This window comes from Taudactylus pleione, unplaced genomic scaffold (genome assembly GCF_031769625.1).
Source record: "Taudactylus pleione unplaced genomic scaffold, aTauple2 ptg000015l, whole genome shotgun sequence".
Taxonomy (NCBI): Eukaryota; Metazoa; Chordata; class Amphibia; order Anura; family Myobatrachidae; genus Taudactylus; species Taudactylus pleione.
The window spans coordinates 5,393,483-5,418,876 of record NW_028284417.1 but is presented as its reverse complement, the minus strand read 5'-3'; the positions used below and the strand labels follow the sequence as shown (position 1 = coordinate 5,418,876).

Genomic DNA, 25,394 nt, shown 5'->3' with positions numbered 1-25,394 from the left:
GAAGAAAGATGAAGATTATCCACATTATTTATACATAAAACTCAAAAATGTACAGTTTTTAAAGAAAAGGGATGAGGAAGATTAGGATGCCAAAGAAGGGGCTTTATAATTATATTCTTGGAAGAGGTACAGTTGGTTGTCATAGAAAAGTGTACAATGTCATAGAAAAGTGTACAATGTCATAGAAAAGTGTACAACATAATGTACAATTTCATTAATACTTTATGTTAACTACATGCAGACCAATCCTGTCACTCAGCGGCAATGTCAAATCTTTTTCCGAATTGTGAAAACATACTCCGCCCTCAAAATGGGCATATGGGTCACATGGGACCTATGTGCAGACAACATCACAGCGTTCTTTCTTGCCCATGACGATAATCTTGGGGCCACACATGTAGCCATTTCAAGCCATATTAATGTCAACATAGAAGCGTGTGGGAAAATCCTTAAACATATAATTAAGACTAAACATTATAAAACATACCAGCAGTTGAAGAAATGACCAAATTAAAACATATTTATGTTTTATTACCACTCTTGAGGAAAAATATTGTGAAATATTTATGTATGATTCATAAAAATGCCCGGTTATGTGCACAAAATTTTATTGAATAAATTAAGTTAAAACTATTAAATTTCAAGCTCTCAAGCATTTCATTTAAGGCAAATACAGTATACCAAGTAATGTGTGATTGCCAATAAATCAACTAAAGGTAACCTGCTTAGTCTAAAGAGGAGAGAAGCAAAGTAACAGAAACAGTTTTTGTCTTTCGAATAAAAACCTCTTTTGTATTTTGGTGAATCTTCTATTAACCAAATGTAGTTCTATGAGAGACTGCAATGTGCAATGAAATAAAGGCACATAAAACATTGTTTAAAATAAGATGAAAGAAAAACCTGTATAGATGTATACATTGTACAATACTTTTCAATGTACATAATAGTTATTTGGCTAAACAGATGCAAACATTCAAAATAAGTTATTTCTAATACGAGTTGAGATGTTGAATTACCCTAGATAATATCACAAAATTATTAGTAAACAAGCTTTAGTAAGATCAAACTGAAGTTTTACTTATTAAATAGAACCCCGAAATGGCAAACAGAAATGAGCTTTTTGTGCTTCAGACATCTTTCAGAGTTGATCATCCAATCTATGTTTACATAAGGATAAACAGCAGAACACAATAATTCAGTTGCAAGTCAGGGAACTCATTTCAGAAGGGAGAGAGGGTCTCTTTGTGTCTATCATACGTAGATCTTCATGAAAATGGCTTTTATAGACCCAAGCCAATTAATAAAAAAAACCACAAAAATCATATTGGCCTCTTTTTTTTCTGAAATGACATCCCTTTAAGTATTTTTCAGAGACATGGACTCCATATATACAATATACAGTATGTAAGTACGTTCACATAACAAGCCTATCATTTAACATCCAAGACTACTCTTAAAAGAAATATGGAGGCAGAACTTATTTCATAGTAAACAGGTCAAGTCATTCATTAAAGTTTTTTTTTTTTTACAGCATTTAATATGGTTAAGACTGCAGTGACGTTTTTTCATGTGTTAGAAATCTTCGTAGCAAAATAATGTTCCTATTAGAAAGAAGAAGCTGAAAGTGGTGTGCCAATGTTATTCTTGTAATAACACTAATTCAGCAAAGATATACAGGAATCAACATTCATTTTACATGTGCATCAACAGAAATGACTGAAATGAATATCTACTGTATGTGTAATGTGTAATCTCGTCATATCTAGCAGCGGTTCAAGTCCAATGTTACTACTTTCCTTGGTACAATCGCTAGCAGCTGTAACATCCTTTTTGTTGTAAACATGACCATATGTTACTAATTTGGACAGATAATTGTTTTTATCTAGATTCAAAGTGCTTTAGACTCTAAGATTTATGAACAGTACCACCTAATGATAGGCCTCTCAAATGACTCATATTATACCATGTCAACACATATCGTGTCACTGACTTTGCAAGCAAGGTGATACTTAAATCAGCTACCATATATTCTATATTTTAAGGTGTGTATATATATATATATATATATATATATATATACACACACATGTGTGTGTCTGTGTACGTGTGTGTATAATTTGTAGCCTTCACTTAAACATGCATTTTCATGCAGATAGGAGATAAAGGCTTGCAGGATTGCCTTTCCATTTCTTTCCGATTCTTGCACTGTTACACTAGTTTTACGGGCTGTCAAAGTAGTTCATGCAATGATATGAATGACTAAAGAAATCATAAACCCTATAAAAATGTTATTTGTGTTTAACATGTGGAGGGCTAAGAGTTTCTGTACCATCCCTAGTTTTGCTAATGCATTGAGATGATTTTGCTATTCCAGTCCTCAAAGAGTCAGGTAACAAAGTGGTTTCCACTGTAGGCTCAGAGGCAGCATCATACGTTTCAGTCTCTGTCTCCAGCTCTTCATCTGCAATAAAAAGTTTGGATTCCCTCCATTGCGGGTAGATTTCCTGGCTGCCTCTGGAGACACTTGAGTCACTGCATGAAAGCTGTGCATTCAGTTCTTCTGTGGATTGAATAAGATTTTGCACAGAGATTGATTTACCAAAATCCTTGTGTGTAAAGGGAACTGAGGACAATACCCCACTATTTGCATCAAGGCTTTTCCGCCTTACAAAATTTTTTGTTAAACTAGGTTGTGCAGGCTGTACACTTTCTTTTGAGGCAACAAGGCAGGCGGTGATATCACAAATATCTTCTTTTGTGGTCATAGGAATTATATGAATTGGTTCTGGTTTGTTTATATTCTTTAAGGAGGATACAGCTGGTAGCTGTAATGTTGTAGGTGCTGTTGGCTTTGAGGCCTGGCTTATTTGGTTAGGTGTACTGTTTGTTACCATAGTTACAGGTCCATCACTTACATTTGTTGATGCCTGTGTTGCTTGGCTATACAATGTAGGACTAAATCCATAGTAAGCAGATGTGTTAAATTCATTTGGTGTTAGTACAAACTGTAACCCCCGGGGGATGTTGGCACTGGCCGATCTGGTAATAAATCCACTGGTCTGTGCAGAACTGGACAGATCTTTGCTGTCTATGGGACTTTGATAATCTGAAGTTTGTTCACATTCAAATAGTGGCATCTGAAATGATGCCAAAGTCAGTGCTGAGGCAGATCCTTTCTTTAAGACCTGTTGGTAGATATCAAGTAGGCTGTCTAATTTTGATTCAATTGATTGTACCTGCAGACAAGACAGTAAACAAATGTAGCAATTATTAATATAACTGTCACAATTACATTAACTAAAGCTGATCAAACACAGGTGGATATTACTGTTGCTGGAAGAATTGACATGCCTGCAGTAGTGATGGGTATGGGATGCCAGTGCTCGGGATCCCGGCAGTCAGAATCCTGATGCCGGCATCCCAACCAGCTTACAATCCTGATGCCTCTATGTGAGTAACCGTAAGATAACCCCATGCACATAACTACCATAGGTGCAAGGGGTGCAGCTGCTATGGGCCCAGAGCTTAGAGGGGCCCATCTTCCTTGTCAAAGTTAAATGTGTTATATACATTTTTCTCCATTAGGTGATACATAGGGACCCTTACAAACTTTGCTTTGAGGCCTTCAAATACCTATTTATGCCCCTGCCTAGCCCCTAACTCTATCCCTAATCCTTCCTCCCCGCTGCTTAAACCTAGCCTCCCCACCTAGTCCCTAAACCTAACCATCCCCCCAGTGCCTAACCCTGCTACTTACCTTCGGGATCCCAGCGGTCGGCATTCTGATCACCAAAATCCCAGCTGTTGGGATTCTGAACGTATCCCCTCGCAGTAGTATCCTAATAATGCCTTAATAATGGGGAGAAGGTGTGTGTTTGGAGGTGTGTCTTCTTATCAAGTTTGTGTTGTAATTTTGTGTATGAGTGAATTTAGAGAGAGATGAATGCCTGTTGACATCCAATGTGTCCATGACAACATATCATCAACACCTGCAGGTTTTCTTTATTAATTTACTTTTGCACTATATATATATATATATATATATATATATATTTCCAGAGAATCTTTTGACCAAGGCACTGTCTCATTTTACTTACAGTATCACCCAAAATTAATACTTGAGCTGACAAAGCAACATTTTTAAAATGTGTGTGATAGTGAAATTTTCAAATGTGAAGAGTTACTCAATTCTGGGGGATATATCTAAGAACTATTCCAAGATAACTGTGTAGAAATTCAAATTTCTCAACTGGTACCATTTAGGCATGACAGAACCAACTGTATCCCACCATTCTAAATATTTTTGTCCTGCCACTTGGAAAATTGGGAATCAAGTCCCATACACTGCTGCTCAGTCACTGGTGTACACAGGGAGGGATAAAAAAAAGTCAGCCTTTTTCTTCAGAAGTGCTAGGCACACCCTCCAGAGACCAAGACCCATTGCCACATGACCCCTTTTCACAGTCTGTCCTGATTAAAGGAGCTACAAAGATGGGAGGTATGCCAAGGTTATCGTTAATTTTTTTTAACTGTATTAGAAAAATTACACATAGAATCTGATTGGTTGATATGGGCAACACTTTGTAAGTCACACAACAGTTTGGAAAACAGTCAGGTGCATAAATATTGGGACATTGACAGAATTTTCATATTTTGGCCTCTATTCACCACCACAATGGCTTTGAAATGAAACAAACAAGATGTGCTTTAACTGCAGACTTTCAGATTTAATTTGAGGGTAATTACATCCAAATCAGGTAAATGGTGTAGGAATTACAACGGTTTCTATATGTGCCTCCCACTTTTTAAGGGGCCAAAAGTAATGGGACTATCAACTCAAAAGCTATTTCATGGACAGGAGTGGGCTATTCCCTCGTTATATCATTATCAATTAAGCAGGTAAAAGGTCTGGAGTTGATTCTAGGTGTGACATTTGCATTTGAAATCAGTTGTTGTCAACTCTCAATATGAACAGCTGTCACTATCAGTGAAGCAAGCCATCATTAGGCTGAAAAATCAAAACAAACCCATCAGAGAGATAGCAAAAACGTTAAGTGTGGCCAAATCAAATGTTTGTAACATTCTTAAAAAGAAAGAACGCACCGGAGAGCTCAGCAACACCAACAGACCCGGAAGACCACGGAAAACAATTGTGGTGGATGACAGAAGTATGTGTATATGTGTCAAAGTCAACAATCAAGAGAAGACTTCACAAGAGTGAATATAGAGGGTTCACCACAAGATGTAAACCATTGGTGAGCCACAAAAACAGGAAGACCAGGTTAGAGTTTGCCAAACAACATCTAAAAAAGCCATTACAGTTCTGGAACAACATCCTATGGACAGATGAGACAAAGATCAACTTGTACCAGAGTGATGGGAAGAGAAGAGTATGTAGAAGGAAAGGAACTGCTCATGATCCAAAACATACCACCTCATCAGTGAAGCATGGTGGTGGTTGTGTCATGGCATGCGCATGCATGGCTGCCAATGGAACTGGTTCCCTTGTATTTATTGATGATGTGACTGCTGACAAAAGCAACAGAATGAATACTGAAGTGTTTCGGGCAATATTATATGCTCATATTCAGTCAAATGCTTCAGAACTCATTGGACGGCGCTTCACAGTGCAGATGGACAATGACCTGAAGCATACTGCAAAAGCAACCAAAGAGTTTTTTAAGGCTAAAAAGTGGAATGTTATGCAATGGCCAAGTCAATCCCCTGACCTGAATCCGATTGAGCATGCTTTTCACTTGATGAAGACAAAACTGAAGCGAAAATGCCTCAAGAACAAGCAGGAACTGAAGACATTTGCAGTAGAGGCCTGGCAGAGCATCACCAGGGATGTAACCCAACATCTGGTGATGTCTATGCGTTCCAGACTTCAGGCCGTAATTGCCTGCAAAGGATTTGCAACAAAGTATTAAAAAGTGAAAGTTAGATTTAGGATTGTCTAGTTTGTCCCATTACTTTTGGCCCCTTAAAAAGTGGGAGGCACATATAGAAACTGTTGTAATTCCTACACTGTTCACCTGATTTGGATGTAATTACCCTCAAATTAAATCTGTGCAGTCAAAGCACATCTTGTTTGTTTCATTTCAAAGCCATTGTGGTGGTGAATAGAGGCCAAAATATGAAACTTCTGTCAATGTCCCAATATTTATGCACCTGACTGTATTTGTGGAAAATAGCTCCAAATGCATACAGTATTTGTCTTCTGCAATTAAAAGACCATAAAATAAAATAGGATATTATAATACATTTCATCTGTGTTAGATGTATAAATTCCGTACAAAAAAGTACAAATGTGTTTATTGTGTTTAAATAACCTAGTAACTCAAGGGTGGACAAAAAGTTACCCCCAAATATTTAAGTGTTACAAAATAGGTTAAGCCTTTATAAAGCAAATAAATAAATAGGTGATTCTCAAAATTGTCTTTGGGTACACAGAACAATGCATATTTTCCCGATCTCTTATTAATAGCATCTACAGTCAGGTCCATAAATATTGGGACATTGACAGAATTTTCAGATTTTGGCCTCTATTCACCACCACAATGGCTTTGAAATGAAAAAAACAAGATGTGATTTAACTGCAGACTTTCAGATTTAATTTGAGGGTAATTACATCCAAATCAGGTGAACGGTGTAGGAATTACAATGGTTTCTATATGTGCCTCCCAATTTTTAAGGGGCCAAAAGAAATGGGACAAACCAAACAATCCTAAATCTAACATTCACTTTTTCATACTTTGTTGCAAATCCTTTGCAGGCAATTACAGCCTGAAGTCTGGAACACATAGACATCACCAGACGCTGGGGTTCATCCCTGGTGATGCTCTGCCAGGCCTCTACTGCAAATGTCTTCAGTTCCTGCTTGTTCTTGGGGCATTTTCCCTTCAGGTTTGTCTTCATCAAGTGAAATGCATGCTCAATCGGATTCAGGTCAGGGAATTGACTTGGCCATTGCATAACATTCCACTTTTTAGCCTTAAAAAACTCTTTGGTTGCTTTTGCAGTATGCTTCGGGTCATTGTCCATCTGCACTGTCAAGCGCCGTCCAATGAGTTCTGAAGCATTTGACTGAATATGAGCATATAATATTGCCCAAAACACTTCAGAATTCATTCTGCTGCTTTTGTCAGCAGTCACATCATCAATAAATACAAGGGAACCAGTTCCATTGGCAGCCATACATGCCCACGCCATGACACTACCACCACCATGCTTCACTGATGAGGTGGTATGTTTTGGATCATGAGCAGTTCCTTTCCTTCTCTTCTCTTCCCATCACTCTGGTACAAGTTGATCTTTGTCTCATCTGTCCATAGGATGTTGTTCCAGAACTGTAATGGCTTTTTTAGATGTTGTTTGGCAAACTCTAATCTGGTCTTCCTGTTTTTGTGGCTCACCAATGGTTTGCATCTTGTGGTGAACCCTCTATATTCACTCTTGTGAACTCTTCTCTTCATTGTTGACTTTGACACATATACATCTACCTCCTCGAGAGTGTTCTTGATTTGGCCAACTGTCATGAAGGGGTTTTTCTTCACCAGAGAAATAATTCTTTTGTCATCCACCACAGTTGTTTTCCACGGTCTTCCGGGTCTTTTGGTGTTGCTGAGCTCTCCGGTGCGTTCTTTCTTTTTAAGAATGTTCCAAACAGTTGATTTGGCCACACCTAATGTTTTTGCTATCTCTCCGATGGGTTTGTTTTGATTTTTCAGCCTAATGATGGCTTGCTTCACTGATAGTGACAGCTCTTTGGATCTCATATTGAGAGTCGACAGCAACTGATTCCAAATGCAAATGTCACACCTAGAATCAACTCCAGACCTTTTACCTGCTTAATTGATAATGAAATAACGAGGGAATAGCCCACACCTGTCCATGAAATAGCTTTTGAGTTGATAGTCCCATTACTTTTGGCCCCTTAAAAAGTTGGAGGCACATATTGAAACTGTTGTAATTCCTACACCGTTCACCCGATTTGGCTGTAATTACCCTCAAATTAAATCTGAAAGTCTGCAGTTAAAGCACATCTTGTTTGTTTCATTTCAAAACCATTGTAGTGGTGAATAGAGGCCAAAATCTGAAAATTCTGTCAATGTCCCAATATTTATGGACCTGACTGTATATGTGCTACTTAATGCAAATATAATTCTGGAAAGCATGTACTGTTTGTTAATAACCATTAGTACTTATATAATAATAATAATAATAATAATAATAATAATAATAATAATAATAATAATAATAGAATAGTACTGTAGTTAAAACTTTACCTGTTTCTCAACTTTAACCACTCGGCCTAGCATACTGAGGTCATCTGCTGCCTCAGTTTCAGATATACACTTTTCACGACTCTTTTTATCTGTTGTTATTTGACCTTTTCCAAGAATTTGGTCAACCCTGTAATTGGGAAAGAAAAACTAAAGTACAATATAATATACAGAGTGGCGATAAAGGGGAAAAGAACAGATTGCAAAATTGATATTACAAAGTTGATATAAAAATAATCTTGACTCTGATGTGCCCTCGTTTTACCAGGATGTTCTTTTTTACCAACAGCCAAATTGTGAGATGGGATGAGAGCACTTTATGTATTCTAGGGAACCCAATTAACTTAGGGCCTGATTCAGAGTTGTGCGCAATGCTGATCTTTTCGCAAATGGAGCGATGTTTTGCCACTGCGTATGCGTCTGAGTCGCACTACACATACAAGGTACATTACCGTAGTTGTATGCTGCGAGTATTTATTCGCATTGTGATTGGAAAAGAGGGAGCGTTTGGGGGAGGCAGTGGGGAGTGCCATCTAAATAAACAGGTATGTCTTGACTGTTTCGGGAGCGTGTCACGTCCTGCATCTGCGATCCTGTACATCGGAAACATGACCCGGCTTCTCAGTTACGGTGGCCATTCTGAATGGCCATAGAGTCGATGTGTGCCTGATATGCGTCCGATGCTGCGTATGTGTACACAGTTGCGGACAGCTGCGATGGCTCCAGTGAGCCTCTCCCGGCCGCTGTTGCATTAGCATATTTTCGCACATCCACAGCTGCAGGAGCTTTATCATACAACTATGAATCAAGCCCTTACCACACTGATTTCAACACACTTCAGACCACTGATGCAGACACATGCACAACATCAGCTGATTAGTTTCCTATAAATTATTTGGATGGGACTTGTTGTAGCAGCTGATGAAAGAGTGCAAGTTGCGTTTATCCTGGAAGTACCTATAAAAGTCTTGGCTGGGAAAGTATCTATTAAGTCTAGCTTGTTCCTCCATATGAAAAGCACAAAGGTACGAAAACAGATATAGATTAGTAGTGTTTCAAATAAGTATAAAAGGAAGGGCAGAGCATTTCCTGTACCTTACTGTACTAAATATGATGTCTATCCCCCCCCCCCCCCCAAAAAAAAAAAAATATTGACTCTATAATCACTCCAAGGAAAGGGAGAACATTCATAGGAAACAGTTTATTTTACAGAAAGTTATTTTCTAAGATATTTTACAAGAGTCCATGGCCTCATCTGAAAGAAAAGAACCATGACGTTTTGTTTTGCGCAATTGACTAGGAGGATCAATAACTGCTCAGTTAATCACAAAAGGTTTCCCACACTAGCCGCTTGTGATTTTCTGAACGGCTATTGATTGTCTCCAGGAAGGTGGACTTGCTCATTTGTTTTATTCCAGCTCCCCTCCGAGAGGCTGGTGCTGGTTCATCTAAACTGCAGGTTTCCCAGTTAGAAGGGTCTATTTACTAAGCTTTGTTAGGAGATAAAGTGAACGGTGATAAGGTACCAGCCAATCAGCTCCTAACTGCCATGTCACAGGCTATGTTTGAAAAATGGCAGTTAGGAGCTGATTGGCTGGTACCTTATCACCATTCACTTTATCTCCTAACACAGCTTTGTAAATAGACCCCATAGTGTGATCCAGACCATCCTGTTGTCAGTGGGAACCAGGCTGTAAAGCTGTTTTGATTTGGGTTTCTTAAGGAAGGAGAAAATTTCATAACACACAAGTTCCTGTTTCACTTCAGAACTGATACACCATCTGTACATTTTTATTTCTTTCTCATAGTTTGTATAATATATTCATCATGGAAGTAGCTAAACGTTTTAACACTTTAAGGGGTCAATCCAATTAGGTGCGAATTGCGAGGTGCTGTTATCTCTTCGAATTCGCAAAGCGAATTTATTTTGCAATACAATCAGCAACTCGCACTGAACCGTTTTTTTTAATTTTTCCATTCTTACCTCCCTGAGGGTGAGAGATGGAAACGAAAATTGTTATTTTTAAAGTTTAAATGTCGGGACATCGAGCTGAACTCCTTGGACACCCCCCCAATGACTAATTAGGCAATTGGAAGCTTCCAATTAGCTTAATTAGTCCAATAGCTTCATGTCATTGTTTGGGGTAAAACCTATGGCTTCAAATTACCCCACAATCAACTTTTATAAACCTCCGCTGCGAGTACCGTGAATAGGCATTTTTAATTGGTTTGCAGAATTCTGTGAGTTTCATGAAACAAAATCGCAACTCGCATGCGCACCTAATTGGATTGACTGGTAAAAATTGCTGTCATCCAAGGCCTGAAAGCAACATTAGAGAACTTAATGAATATTTCAACTCTGCCGGCAGACAGGGATGCGTGGTGTGACCGATCAGGTCTCAGCGTCCCATCAGTGTCCCATCAGTTTTATTCTATCTGGACATTGACTTTTATGTTTTCACCACTTGTACATGAGTAATTTTTATGTACTAACCAGTATAGTAAGACGCTGATTTGGACTTTACTGGCACACACATCATTACAGATGTTTTACTATAGATACTCTATTTATGTTGTACTGTTATTATTATTATTATCCTTTATTTTTATGGCGCCACAAGTGTTCCGCAGCGCCTTACAAAGTACATACAGAAATAATTTGACAACTGACTTACAGTACAATACAGGACAAGGACATGGATAATATACATTGATACATAAGTGACCATAACACCTAAATATGCAGCATAGCATAAGCAACCAGGTGTTACTTGCCCTGGTGGGGGGTAAGAAGTGGGTGAAAGTAAAGTAGGGAGAGGCACAAGAGGGTAGAGGCCCTGCTCGTAAGAGCTTACATTCTAAAGGAGAGGGGCAGACAAACCGGTGTGACACAGATGGGGTAAATGGAGGTGGGAGCATGTTGCGAACTAAATACAATAGCAGTGGATAGAGATGGCACTACAGTATAGCAAGCCCTGAAAGCCTGTTTATATGTAGTTTGTTTTGTGTTGTGTATGTACTGGTTATAGCTGTTTCTCTTAGTGTCTACACACTACTTATATTATATATGTTGGGAGAGACTTTTTTGTCCGATTTTATTTTATTTGATCTTTATTTTATTTGATAATAAATATATTACTTAATCAATTTTTTTCTGTGATTTTCTTTGTAGCACAGTGCCATTCTACAATTGGTGAGCGCTGGGAAATTCTGTTATACTATTCACTTTGCTTCAGACACAGGGTAGGTGTTTCCCTGTTTCCTTTTTTCCTTAGCAGCTACCACTAATATTGTATTGGGTTAAGCACAGCCTTACATACCTTTCTATTGCACCAAAGGGACATGGCTACAAGCACCTGGAAGTATGGCATTGCCCAAAGCGTCCTCAGGACACTCCAGGCGGCTGTACAGCCTTCAGGGTTCGTGGCTGGAGCATCCAAAGGATGCTTTGGGCGGCACTGCAGCAGCGATAATGGCTGCAGGGTGCCATTTCAGGCACCCTGCTAGCCAGATACAAGGGCCCGTGGGGCAGCGATGGTACCACCCCCAGGGCTCTGTGTCCTTGCCGACGGCAAGACTCGCACACCCCTAGTTATAGCCCTGAAATAAATATAGATCAGAGACTTCATATAATATAGCTAATTATTTAAGTACTATTAGCTGGATGGGTCAATATGCAACTAGTCAATCACAAGCAGCTAGATGGTGCTGATGATGCCCATTATCATTATTGCATATTGTTGCACCATCCTGTGACCAGTAGGGGTTAATGTTAGTGGTTTGTAACTCTTGCCCCATATTCATCATCTGTGTAAGTCTGCATATGTCCTTGTCTGTAGAACAATACATCTTGTTTAAAGAACAGAAGAAGCAAATATGTTCTGTTTGTTTACACATTTCACGTGCACTGCACAGAGATGATATTGAGCTTAAGAATGCTGAATGTGTAGAAAAGTAGTTAACAATAACAGATCATATTGCTTAAGTAGACAAATATGGTGTTTATTGTGTTATAACTACAACTAGGAGTAGAGAATAAATGTATATATGCTATAGCTTCTGCAGAGTCAGCACCTCATAAAAACCACCATTCGCCAGGGGATAAAGAGTTCTGATATGCATAACATTTTGGTTGTGTATGGTTCCCCTTCAGTAGATATACCTGGAAGTGACGCAGAGTGAGGGTGGAAGTACTGTTCCATGCCCTTAAAGGCCACCAAAAGAAGAAATGTGTACCCTCGCGGGTTTGTTTCGCTCGCCACGCTTCTCTCATCACAGGTTTGTATTCCCCCTCTATGTCCATGTGGATAGTAACTAATGACGTTGGATAGTAACTGATGACGCATGGGTACATCTACTGAAGGGGATCTATCCGCCACCATTACATTTTAGCCATTCTTCCTGGAACTTCCTGCTGATGTATTCAATATCCACAGTCTTTGAAATGGGTGTCTAAAGTTAGGCACCAGGGCTCACCAGGAATTCTGCATTGAAGCTAACCTTAGCTAAGTATATGTTTATCTTTCAATAAACTTTGTTATCTACTTACTATCTTATAACCTTGTTCTGTGTCTTTACTCTATCATGTCTCATTTTCACTGATAATCATGTGTTAAATGTTTCCCACTGGTAACACATCCCTCTAGAACCAGCAAGAGATACTCCTTCTGAAAGTCATACAGTATCTGTCTATACATCTACAATCGAGTCTCATTTACATGAACATGCCCTGTACAGAAGCCTTTGATAAAGCCTCTGGGAATAAGACTAAAACAGTCAGAGGTGGTATCCTGTTTATTACCAATGCGCTTGGGTTATCTTCTCCTACCTCACCAGCCAATTATGACGCGTTTCGCTGTGTCCAAATCACAGCTTTATCAAAAACTTTGATAAAGATGTGATTTGGACCCAGCGAAACACGTCAGGGATTGGCTGCTACACTTTACATTATTCCTCCTGATCCAGAGAAATGCATGCCTCAGTACACTGCTATGCATAGCAGGTGAACAGTACCATACCAACCTACTATTGGACCTGTGCCCTGGGGACCTTATTGTGCGAATTTCAGCATCACTAATTGGACCCTGATATATTTGGACACTGGACATGTCCCAGCAAGTCCCCCTCTACACCAGCATCTGGGGACACCCATGGATCATTAACCTACAAGCATTGCCAAACGGACCTCATATTTATGTGGACACTGGACTGGGTAAATATTTGGCTGGACAATTATCTACAATATATCCCCTTTCCATTTATGGATATATGAACTTGTTCTCTATGTGATCAGGACTTACCATTTGGGAGACTAATGAAAGATGTGTACATTTTATATATTTTTTTATGATCTCATGCTAAGGTATACTATTTATTTATTAAATTAAAACATTAATACTTTTATTATTAGAGCGCTATTTATTCTTGTTTGTATGTACTGTGCTATATATTGAGGATTGACCATCCTCTCATTTACAGCTGCTCACCTCTATTGTCACACACCCGATTCTCAGCGCTCCAATAGTAGTTTTACTGTGTTTTTCTAGATTTGCATACTTTGGCTGGTATATCAGACCCAGTTGTTACTTATTTTATTTCTATTTGCTTACTTATAAATATAATTTGTATATAAAAATATTATTTATGTTAACTTATTTTGCATGTCTTGAATCTGTTCTGCAATATTATTATGCTTTATTTTATATAAGCACATTTTGACTATTACTGTAGTTATCTTTTTGCTAATTGTTTGTGAGACCACACACATTTGGAATCTGCAGCTATAGTAATTTTAATATCCAAATTAATTACATTCACTTTTGTGAAGTTTATTTCTTTCTCCTATAATATAATATTATCAGTGCTTGGTCACTAATTGTGTTACATATACATCAGAGACTTCATACAAAATAACTAATGATTTAAGTACTGTACTGTACTTTTAACTGGATGTTCAATACACAATTAGCAAATCACAAACGTCTAGATAGTGCTGCTGATGCCCAGATACCACGGTAATAAACCACGGTATGTACCTGAACAGAGGCGGGATGTACCGCATCGCGGAAGTGATGCTTAGTACATCCCACCCATTGTGAGAATTTTTTTTTTGCTTTGTTCTGAAAACTTTGAAATCCCCCCTCCAGAAATCCCTGAACAACAGTGGAGTCTAAAGGATTTATTTAGGAAGCATCCTATATTGAACTCCAAAGCAGTCTCTCTGCTCATCTTTCACAAGCATGGAGTTCACAAATATACTAATACCTACAGATGATTGAAATCCACTACTTATTTTCCTGATTTGTATATTTGTATATGCATTTCATTTAATGTCTCTTTTCAATAAATCAGTGAACGCGGTGAGCCAAATTGTGGTTCCCTGGGACCCTGCACTTTACTAAATAGGGGTCCTACCTGACCTTTTCTGGGTCTCATCGGAATGAAAGTTTTATGAAAATCTAACAACTTAAACAGAAAAAAATAATGAATGCTAAACAGTTATGTAAAGCATTATTTAGCTTTATTATAGTATAGTAAGTACAACATTTTGTTAATCTTTAGTGCACAATGAGACATTTTTCCATAAAGGTGGACTCAGGTGCATTAGAGCTGCCAGTGTTAGCCAACTAAAGTTTTAGGGACTCATTTATCATTGATTATTTGAGGTAAAATACCTGAAAACACCCATTTACTGTACCTCAAATATTAAGATTCCCCCAGATGTATCAAGGAGGGACGGCAGCAGATATCTCTGATACCTGCTGTGATCCCTCCTTTCCCGCTGGCAGCCGCATCCCCCATAGGTTTCTATAGGGGATGTGATGCTGCCAGATTTACCAATATCCAGGATGCAATGCATTCCCGACACTGGCCCCCCCAGATAACGCCATTAATAATATTTATTTCACATCAGCAGGCTTATAATGCAGGCCCATGATATACAAAGAGCCCATCTATAGGGAGCAGAGGCTGCACATCAATCGGGTCAACCCATGGGACTTCCCCCACTACTGCCAGCACCACTAACAACCCCCACTTCTCCACTACTCCCAGCATCACTAACAACCCTCCCACTACTCCCAGCATCACTAACAACCCCCCACTACTCCCAGCACCAGTAACAACCCCCCCACTACTCCCTGCATTACTAACAACCCTCCGACTACTCCCAGCATCACTAACAACACCCCCACTACTCCCAGCACCAATAACAACCCCCCCACTACTCCATGCATTACTAACAACCCTCCGACTACTCCCAGCATCACTAACAGCCCTCCACTACTCCCAGCATCACAAACAACCCCCCCACTACTCCCTGCATCACTAACAACCCCCCACTACTCCCAGCACCAGTAACAACCCCCCCACTACTCCTTGCATTACTAACAACCCTCCCACTACTCCCAGCATCACTAACAACCCCCCACTACTCCCAGCATCACTAAAAAAAAACCACTACTCCCTGCATCAATAATAACCCCCCTCCACTACTCCCAACATCACTAACAACCCCTCTATCCACTACTCGCAGCACTACTAACAACCCCCCCACTACTCCCTGCATCACTAGCACCCCCCCACTACTCCCTGCATCACTAACAACCCCACCCCCACTACTCCCTGCATCAATAACAACCCCCCTCTTACTACTCCCAACAGCAATAACAACCCCCCTATCCATACTCCCAGCACTACTAACAACCCCCCACTACACCCTGCATCACTAACAACCCCCCCACTACTCCCTGCATCACTAAACCCCCCCACTACTCCCTGCATCACTAACACCCCCCACTACTCCCTGCATCACTAATAACCCCACCCCCACTACTCCCTGCATCAATAACAGCCCCCCTCTTACTACTCCCAACATCAATAACAACCCCCCTATCCATACTTCCAGCACTACTAACAACCCCCACTACACCCTGCATCACTAACAACCCCCCCACTACTCCCTGCATCACTAAACCCCCCCACTACTCTCTGCATCACTAACACCCCCCCCCCCACTACTCCCTGCATCACTAACAACCCCACCCCCATTACTCCCTGCATCAACAACAATCCCCCTCTTACTACTCCCAACATCAATAACAACCCCCCTATCCATACTCCCAGCACTACTAACAACCCCCCACTACTCCCTGCATCACTAACAACCCCCCCACTACTACCTGCATCACTAAAACCCCCCACTACTCCCTGTATCACTAACAGCCCCCTACTACTACCTGCATCACAAACCCCCCCCCACTACTTCCTGCATCACTAACAACCCCCCAACTACTCCCTGCATCACTAACAACCCCCCCACTACTCCCTGCATCACTAAACCCCCCCCCACTACTCCCTGCATCACTAACAACCCCCCCACTACACCCTGCATCACTAACAACCCCCCCACTACTCTCTGCATCACTAAACCCCCCCCCCACTACTCCCTGCATTACTAACAACCCCACCCCCACTACTCCCTGCATCAATAACCATCCCCCTCTTACTACTCCCAACATCAATAACAACCCCCCTATCCATACTCCCAGCACTACTAACAACCCCCCACTACTCCCTGCATCACTAACAACCCCCCCACTACTCCCTGCATCACTAAAAACCCCCACTATTCCCTGCATCACTAACAGCCCCCTACTACTACCTGCATCACAAACACCCCCCCCACTACTTCCTGCATCACTAACAACCCCCAACTACTCCCTGCATCAATAACCCCCCTCCACTACTCCCAACATTAATTGCAAACCCCCTCCACTACTCCCAACATCACTAACAGCCCCCCACTACTCCCAGTACCACTAACAAGCTCCCAATCCACTACTCCCAGCACTAATAAGAACCTTCCCACCCACTACTCCCTGCATCAATTATTACCTCCCCTCTCCACTACTCCCTGCTGCCTGCTTCAATAACAACTACCCTCCATCGCTCTCTGGGCCTGATTCAGAGCCGCTCGTAAGCGGCCGCTCGTTCGCTCCGAGCGATGTTCGCACAACTGCGCATGCGTATGGGTTGTAATATGCATGCGCCAACCAGTCATTGCGGTCGGAAATTGTGTGCTCGCCAAATAGCAAATGCCTGCTAATTTGAGTGACAGAATGAGGCGTTTGTGGGTGGTAACAGGGGAAGGTGCTTGAAAACGGGGAGTGGAGATCCGAACGCAGGCGTGCCAAACGGTCAAAACGGGCGTTTTATGCATAATTAACAAAGCAGCGTCATCGACCACATCTCTTGGTTGTCTTTTAGCTTGAACTGCTCGCATAATTGCAGTAGGAAAATGCTACCACAAGCACTGCGAGCAGTTCATACGCCTTTCGATGTACTCGATTAATCTAATAAATAGCGGAGATGACGTAGGATGCAAGCGGCCAGGGGACGTTTTTTAAAAAATAGCGAGCGCATGTTTCATTCGCTCGTTCAGACATAGAGGCGTCAACTGATCGCAAAGAGCGAGCGCTCTATTTAAATATTCGGCCCCTTTTTCTGAACGAGCGAGCGCAAATAGCGTCCGGCTCTGAATCAGGCCCTCTGTTTTTTCAGAGGCAAGGAGGCAGGAGTGGTGAATCCAGCTAGGGAGAGACATGAGAAGTGCCCTCGGCCGCAGCACCCCAGGCTACCCTACATACCAGCCATCGGAGCGTGATGTTCATACAACTAGCAGGGCCCTGGAACAGTATGAGTGGAGGTGCTGTTACACCGCTGCAGGCTGCCGAGCAAGTCCATGGTGCTCAGCGGCGTGACAGCACCTCCGCTCCTACTGTTCCAGGGCCCTGCTAGGAGCATGAACATTGACATGCAGTCTGTGTCCGGCAGTAATTCCCATGCTCACTACAAAGTGCAGGTGGTACCACCCGCTGCCGCACCAACCCCCACCTACCGCGCTAACCCTCTTTACAACTACCTTCAACCCGGGGGAAAGCTGGAGTGTTCACGCCGGGGCGGGGCGCAGTCTTCGGGCCAGGTGGACCTCCAGAATTAGGGGGAGTCTAAGGGATCGGTGGCCGCCGGGACCAGTCTTCAAACAGGGGGGCCCTGGGACCAGTGTTCACGCCATACGCACTTCTCACACTGTGAGCTGCTGCAGGTGAACAGCGCGTAATAGCTCCTTTTAATAGTCCTCCCTGCAGCCAGGGACATCAATCATATACCAGGAGCCAGGGGATTGGGCAGCAGCGGAGCGCATCCCCAGGGACCCACCCACTCTGAAAAAGTGAGTCCCCTTCATTTGTGGGTAAAATACGCGCTATAGCGTGTATTTGCAATCATTGTAAATATTGGTTTCAAATTGCTGTATCTACTTTTAATCTTGCTACGGATATCACAGATACACTTTGCATATGTTTACAGGTTATGGCAGTGGTGGTGCACTGAATCTTCTGCTACTTACAGTGGCAGACTGAAGCATGAAGGGCCCACAGGGGAAAGCAATATTAGGGGCCCGGCCAGTCACTGGCCAACTATAATAGGAGAAAGTATTGATATAACTTATAACCCTTTTATATACAAAAAAAATAATACTATAAATCTCTCTCCATATTAGTGGGAGAGGTCAGTGATCTACTCCTGTGCATGGCAGTCAGTTCTGTTGGCATGGAGGGGACATGTAGATCGTGCAGTGTTTGGTATGGAAGGGCCAAGGGGATAGTACAAACAGCAGAGAGATGGTGTTTGGTATGGAAGGGTCAACGGAATAGTGCAGAGAGATAATGGGCCTGATTCAGCAAGCAACGCAAAGGAGAGAATGCACGCACTTGGCAGATGTTTTGCTCTGCGCATGCGTATGCATCGCACTGCGCGTGCGCGAACTAGCCAATGCGATCGGGTTATGGTACACAGTGTGCATGCAGACCCTTCCGAATGACAGGAAGTGCCATTTGTGGGCGGTGACTGGGGGGTGGTCAGGCGAATGCAGGAGTTATAACGCCGTTATAGGGGCATGCATAATTAAGGCAGTGCAGTGGCATACGCAGCCATACCGTAAGCAGTATACAGGAAGCGGCAAAAATCCTGCGGCAGGTCAGGTCAACCACTATTGAGTCAGATGGTTCTCGATGTTACCGATGTTTACGCTATCTTGCGTACTGATCAAGCTGTGAGTAAAGGGAGATGGGCGGCTTAATATGGGGCTGGGCGTCTGCATCTTGTGCTGCGGTCTCCGTGCATATGCATTGACTAGCATATTCTCGCAGTGGATGGGTGTGTGCGTCTGTTAGTGTGCATTCCTTGCTGAATCAGGACCAGTGTTTGGTAGGGAGGAGTCAGGAGAGTAGTGCAGATAGGTAGTGGTGAGTATGGAGGGATCAGAGAGATAGTGGTAAGCATGGAGGAGTCACCCAAGTAACCCTTGCAATGCTGGTCATTTGTGGGTAAATGAGACCACTGCACATGTACTAACATTATGCCACACTGTAGTGCCCCGCCATATTATACCAGAGTGTAGTGCATCTACATTATGCCACACTGTAGTGCCCCCACATTATGCCACACTGCAGTGCCCCCACATTATACCACACTATAATGACCGCACATTATGCCACACTGTAGTGCCCCCACTTTATATCACGCTGTAGTGCTCTCCACATTATGCCACACCCCAGTGCCCACACATTATGACACATGGTAGTGACCACTCATTATGCCACCTGTAGTGCCCACACATTATGCTAAACTAGTGCATCCACATTATACCACGCTATAGTGGCCACACATTATGCCACACTGTAGTGCCCTCACTTTATACAACACTGTAGTGCCTCACACATTATGCGACACCCCAGTGCCCACACATTATGCCACCTGTAGGGCCCACACATTATGCTACACTGTAGTGCATCTACATTCTACCACACTGTAGTGCTCACACATTATGTCACACTATAGTGCCCACATATTATGCCACACTGTAGTACCCACATTAAGCCACACTGTAGCACCCACACATTATACCACCTGTAGTGCCAACACAATATGCCACACTGTAGTAGCCACACATTATACACACTGTAGTGCCCACACATTATGCTACACTGTTGTACCCACACATGCCACCTGTAGTACCCACACAATATGCCACAATGTAGTATCCACACATTATGCAATATTGTAGTAACCACACATTAAGCTACACTGTAGTGTATCCACATTATACCACACTAGTGCCCACACATTATGCCACACTAGTGTCCCAACATTATACCACACTGTAGTGCCCACAAATGCCACACTGTAGTACCCACACATTATGCCACCTATAGTGCCCACACAATATGCCACACTGTAGTACTCACACATTATACCACATTGTAGTGCCCACACATTATACTACACTATAGTTCATCCACATTATACCACACTGTAATGCTCCCCACATTATGCCACACCCCAGTGCCCACACATTATGCCACTCTGTAGTGCCCACACATTATACCACACTGTAGTGTCCCCACTTTATACCACACTGTAATGCCCTCCATATTATGCCACACCCCAGTGCCCATGCATTATGCCACATTGTAGTGCCCACCCTTTATGCCACCTGTAGTGCCCACATTATGCTACACTGTAGTGCATCAACATTATACCACACTGTAGTGCCCACACATTATGCCACACTATAATACCACAACATTATACCACACTGTAGTGCCCACACATGCCACACTATTGTGCCCCCACATTATACCACACTGTAGTGTCCACATATTATGCCACACTGTAATGCCCACCATATTATGCCACACCCCAGTGCCCAAGCATTATGCCACATTGTAGTGCCCACATATTATGCCACCTGTAGTGCCCACATTATGCTACACTGTAGTGCCCACACATTATGCCACACTATAGTGGCCCAACATTATACCACACTGTAGTGCCCACACATTATGCCACACTGTAGTACCCACACATTATGCTATACTGTAGTGGCCACACATTATGCTACACTGTAGTGCCCACACATTATGCTACACTGTAGTGCCCACACAATATGCCACACTGTAGTGCATCCACATTATACCACACTGTAGTGCCCACACATTATGCCACACTATAGTGCCCCAACATTATACCACACTGTAGTGCCCACACATTATGCCACACTAGTGCCCCACATTATACCACACTGTAGTACCCACACATTATGCTACACTGTAGTGCCCACACATTATGCTACACTGTATTGCCCACACAATATGCCACACTGTAGTACCCACACATTATGCAACATTGTAGTGCCCACACATTAAGCTACACCATAGTGCATCCACATTATCCCACACATTATGCCACACTATAGTGCCCCCTACTTACCACACTGAAGTTCCCCCCACATGATGCCACACTGTAGTGCCACCCACATTATGCCACACTAGTACACATGCCACCTGTAGTGTCTACACATTATGCCACACTGTAGGGCCCACAGTGTACTCACCAGAAGCCACACCAGCCCCAGGCAGCCAGCATAGCAGCAGGCACAGCCTCACAATGTGTCACTTCCATGAGGCTGAACTGCTGCAGATCTTCATCCGTCAGAGGAGCATGTGATAGGCTCCTCCAATCTAAGCCCAGCACAAACTCATCTGACCCCTTTGCAGAGACTACTGGGATTTATTACTCAGTAGTGCACTGCAGTGCAGAATGTGACAGCACTGTGCTCCGGTCCCCTGTGTGTAACAGCACTGTGCTCCGGTCCCCTGCATGTCACAGTCCTGTTGACTGCCCAGCAAGCAGCTGCACTGCAGCCTGCTACTAAAATATGGCACAGTAGGCCATGCCCTTCCGCGACATAGGGCATGGCTACAAATCACAAGGGCCCAGTACAAGCCTGGCTACCTAACAAAGGGTCTGATTCAGAGATGGACGGAATTGCAGAGCTGCACACAAATGGCTGTGAAATACCGGCCATCTTAATGCAAATGCAGAAGGAGGTGGAACCTTGGGGGGCGTCTGCAAACTTAATCGTAGGACTCGTTCTGCACATGCGCAGAACAACTCCTGCACAGGCGCAGACCCGGAAACCTTGGAGATGTATGTTCACATCTCTGAATCAGGCCCAGAATCCACCTGAAAAATGTGACGTTTGTACTAATATACTTGCCATTGCATGTTATTAAGGACTTTCAGGGTTCATTTTATTTGTTAATTTTTCATTTCCTTGTGATATTAAAAAGAGGGGCTTGATTCTCAGCACCATGTTTAATATTTAGCATTTGTTAAATTGCAACTTTTGTCAACCTATATGACTCATTGAATGACCCACAGGCTCTATCCATTCCTCAGTCTGACAGTACATGCTCACAGAACCTGGCCCTGCATTTACTACTGTCCAATCCTGTACACCTAAGGCTCATTCGGTTAATGCAAGGCCCCTGTTATACATTTAAGGGCAGAATACACTTTGAGACTTCATTATCTAAAAATAAGTGACTTTTGGAAGATTATTGATTTCACCTAGTTTTGTCAAATCGCAAAAGATTAATAACCAGTTACAGTAGTTATAACCATGATATCAATAATTTAGGTAGATATGTAAGAAACACAACAATGGCTATGAGATTCAATATTACATATACAATTGAAAATATATTAATGCTTATCAGGACTACAGAAGCCATTGTTATTGAGTTAAAATTTCTGTACAACTACTGTACTTCTAAATTTCCACTGTAAAGAACAATACAGCTATGGGATACTTTTATCTGTCTAATCTGCCAGTAATCCCACACTACTTTTAATATTACTATTATACTACAACAAGTATACATGTGCAAAATACAGTGTGCTGTTACTAACCGTGTTTGAAGACTTTTTATTCTGCATAACATGTCCAAATGGCCAGCAGAATATTGCTCAATCACATCTTTCACATCGTAAGGGCGTAAGGTCTCCTTAAACTTCCTCTTTGCTACATGGAACTTCATAATTCTGTAGGCGAAAGGAACCAGTTAGCAATTACCTATTATATCAATGTAATGGTAAGTGATAAATACTTTTAGCAAGTTTTGTAAAAGAATGTAACCTACTGTAGTTATTTCTGTAGATTTACAAAAAAAGCTTACTGAGCTAAAATAACTACAGTATTATTGTATACATCTAATGCACATTATATGAGTAAATATAATAGTCTGCAAGATGCTGGCAATTTAACCACTAGATTCTAATAAGACATTTTTTAAAAGACAAAACCAACTACTTGCTGCTTTAAATCTATAGACTAAAATGCTGGCATCTCTAGGCTGCCTGCTACTTGCAGGCTATTAAATTTACCCAAAAATGTCTTTAGTGAGGATATATAAGACTAAAATATTGTGTCTTCCTGTATGCAACATTATAATAACTGTATTGGAAAAAACGTTTTTGTAATTTTTTCACAATAATGTGGCTACTGAATGCAGGGCTGGGTTAACGGGGGGGGGCGACAGGGACGGTCGTCCCGGGGTCCCCACACATAAGGGGCCCCCAAACCCACCAGGGGTTAAAGGGGGCCGGAACGGAAAACGGAACCAGTTCCGCCTCCTGCGGTCCACCTAACCCTGGCACCGCAAAGGGCGCTCACTGAGATTTTGTTACCAGTGGGCGCCCGGCTCCCGCACCTGAGCTCCGGCTCCCGAAATGTGCAGTGCATTATGGGAGAGACGTCATGACATCGCTCCCACAGTTCCAAGGAGTGGCCAGCCGGACGGACGCGGGAGCGGGGCTTAAGGTAAGTAGGGATGCAGTCAGGAAGCCGACGGTCGAAATGCCGACCGCTGGCTTCCCGACTGTCAAATCCCGGCAGGGTACTAATGACAGGCATCAAAATCCAGATGCCTGTCATTATACCTACACCGGGAGACCAACGCCCGGCATACCAATCGAAGAGGGGGGGTTTGAACCGCCGGCGGTCATTCATATTGTTTCTGGTAAGTATTGTGGATTTCAGTACAGGGGGCATTGCTATAGGGGGCACTGTTACAGGGGGAATTACTACTGGGGGCACTACTTCTGGGGGCATTACTACAGAGGGCACTACTACAAGGGGCAATACTACAGGGGGGCATTACTATTGGGGGCACTAATACAGGGAGCATTACTATTAGGGACATTACTACTGGGGGCATTATAACAGGGGGCATCATTACTGGGGCATTACTATTGGGGGCACTACCACAGGGGGCATTACTACTGGAGCATGACTACTGGGGGCATTGCATAGGGGGAATTACATAAGGGGAACCACTATTGGGGGAACTACTACTGGGGGCACTGCCACTACTAGGGGCACTGCATAAGGGGGACCACTATTGGGGCACTGCATAAGGGGCACCACTACTGGGGGCACTGCATAAGGGGCACTACCACTACTGGGGGCACTGCATAAGGGTCACCACTACTGGGGGAATTGCATTAGGGGAACCACTCCTGGGGGCACTACTACTGGGGGCACTGCATAAGGGGAACCACTATTGGGGGCACTGCATATGGGGCACTACCACTACTGGGGGCAATGCATAAGGAGCACCACTACTGGGGGCATTGCATAAGGGGCACTACTGCTGTTGGCATTGTATTAGGGACACTAGTACTGTGGGCATATGTGTATTAGGGGTACTACTCCTGGGGGTATTGTGTATAAGGGGCACTACCATGGGCATTGTTTAAAAGGGGCACTGCTGTATGTCATAACATGAATAAGGGACACTACTATGTGGTGTAATGTGAATCAGGGGCACTATGTGCAGTGTAATGTGGATAATATTGCGCAACTGGTGAGTAATATTTATGTGGGTGCCTATATGTGTTTTTTTTTCTGTGGGTGTATATTGTGTGTGTTTTTTTGTGTGTGTGCCTGTGTTTTTCATGTTGAGCCCATGGGCCCCATTTCACAATGAGACATAACCCCTTTATCACTCACTAAAGGTATATGTCCTTCTTTCAGTATTTAACAAACAGCTCTAAGCTTAGCTGTTTGTCAATGTACCGCTTATGAGTGATACGATCCCCATTGCGTATACCCCCATTTCGGTCATATTTAATAGGGGCCCCCACATGTTTATTGCCCAAGGGCCCCTACAGACATTAATCCGGCCCTGACTAAATGGCAGT

At 42.6% G+C, this 25,394-nt stretch overlaps 1 protein-coding gene across 2 annotated transcripts in view; it reads right to left on the bottom strand.

Annotated features, from left to right (window-relative positions):
• Positions 1–538: 538 nt before the first annotated feature.
• Positions 539–25,394, bottom strand: part of KCNQ5 (potassium voltage-gated channel subfamily Q member 5) — a 791,832-nt gene continuing 766,976 nt past the window's right edge. For both annotated transcript variants that reach the window (XM_088471354.1, XM_088471348.1), the window contains 3 exons: positions 23,103–23,234; positions 8,289–8,415; positions 539–3,236 (listed from right to left, as the gene is read on the bottom strand). In XM_088471354.1, the coding sequence (XP_088327480.1) occupies positions 2,289–3,236; positions 8,289–8,415; positions 23,103–23,234 (1,207 nt within the window). In that variant the 3' untranslated portion in view covers positions 539–2,288. The remainder of the gene's footprint in view (positions 3,237–8,288; positions 8,416–23,102; positions 23,235–25,394) is intronic.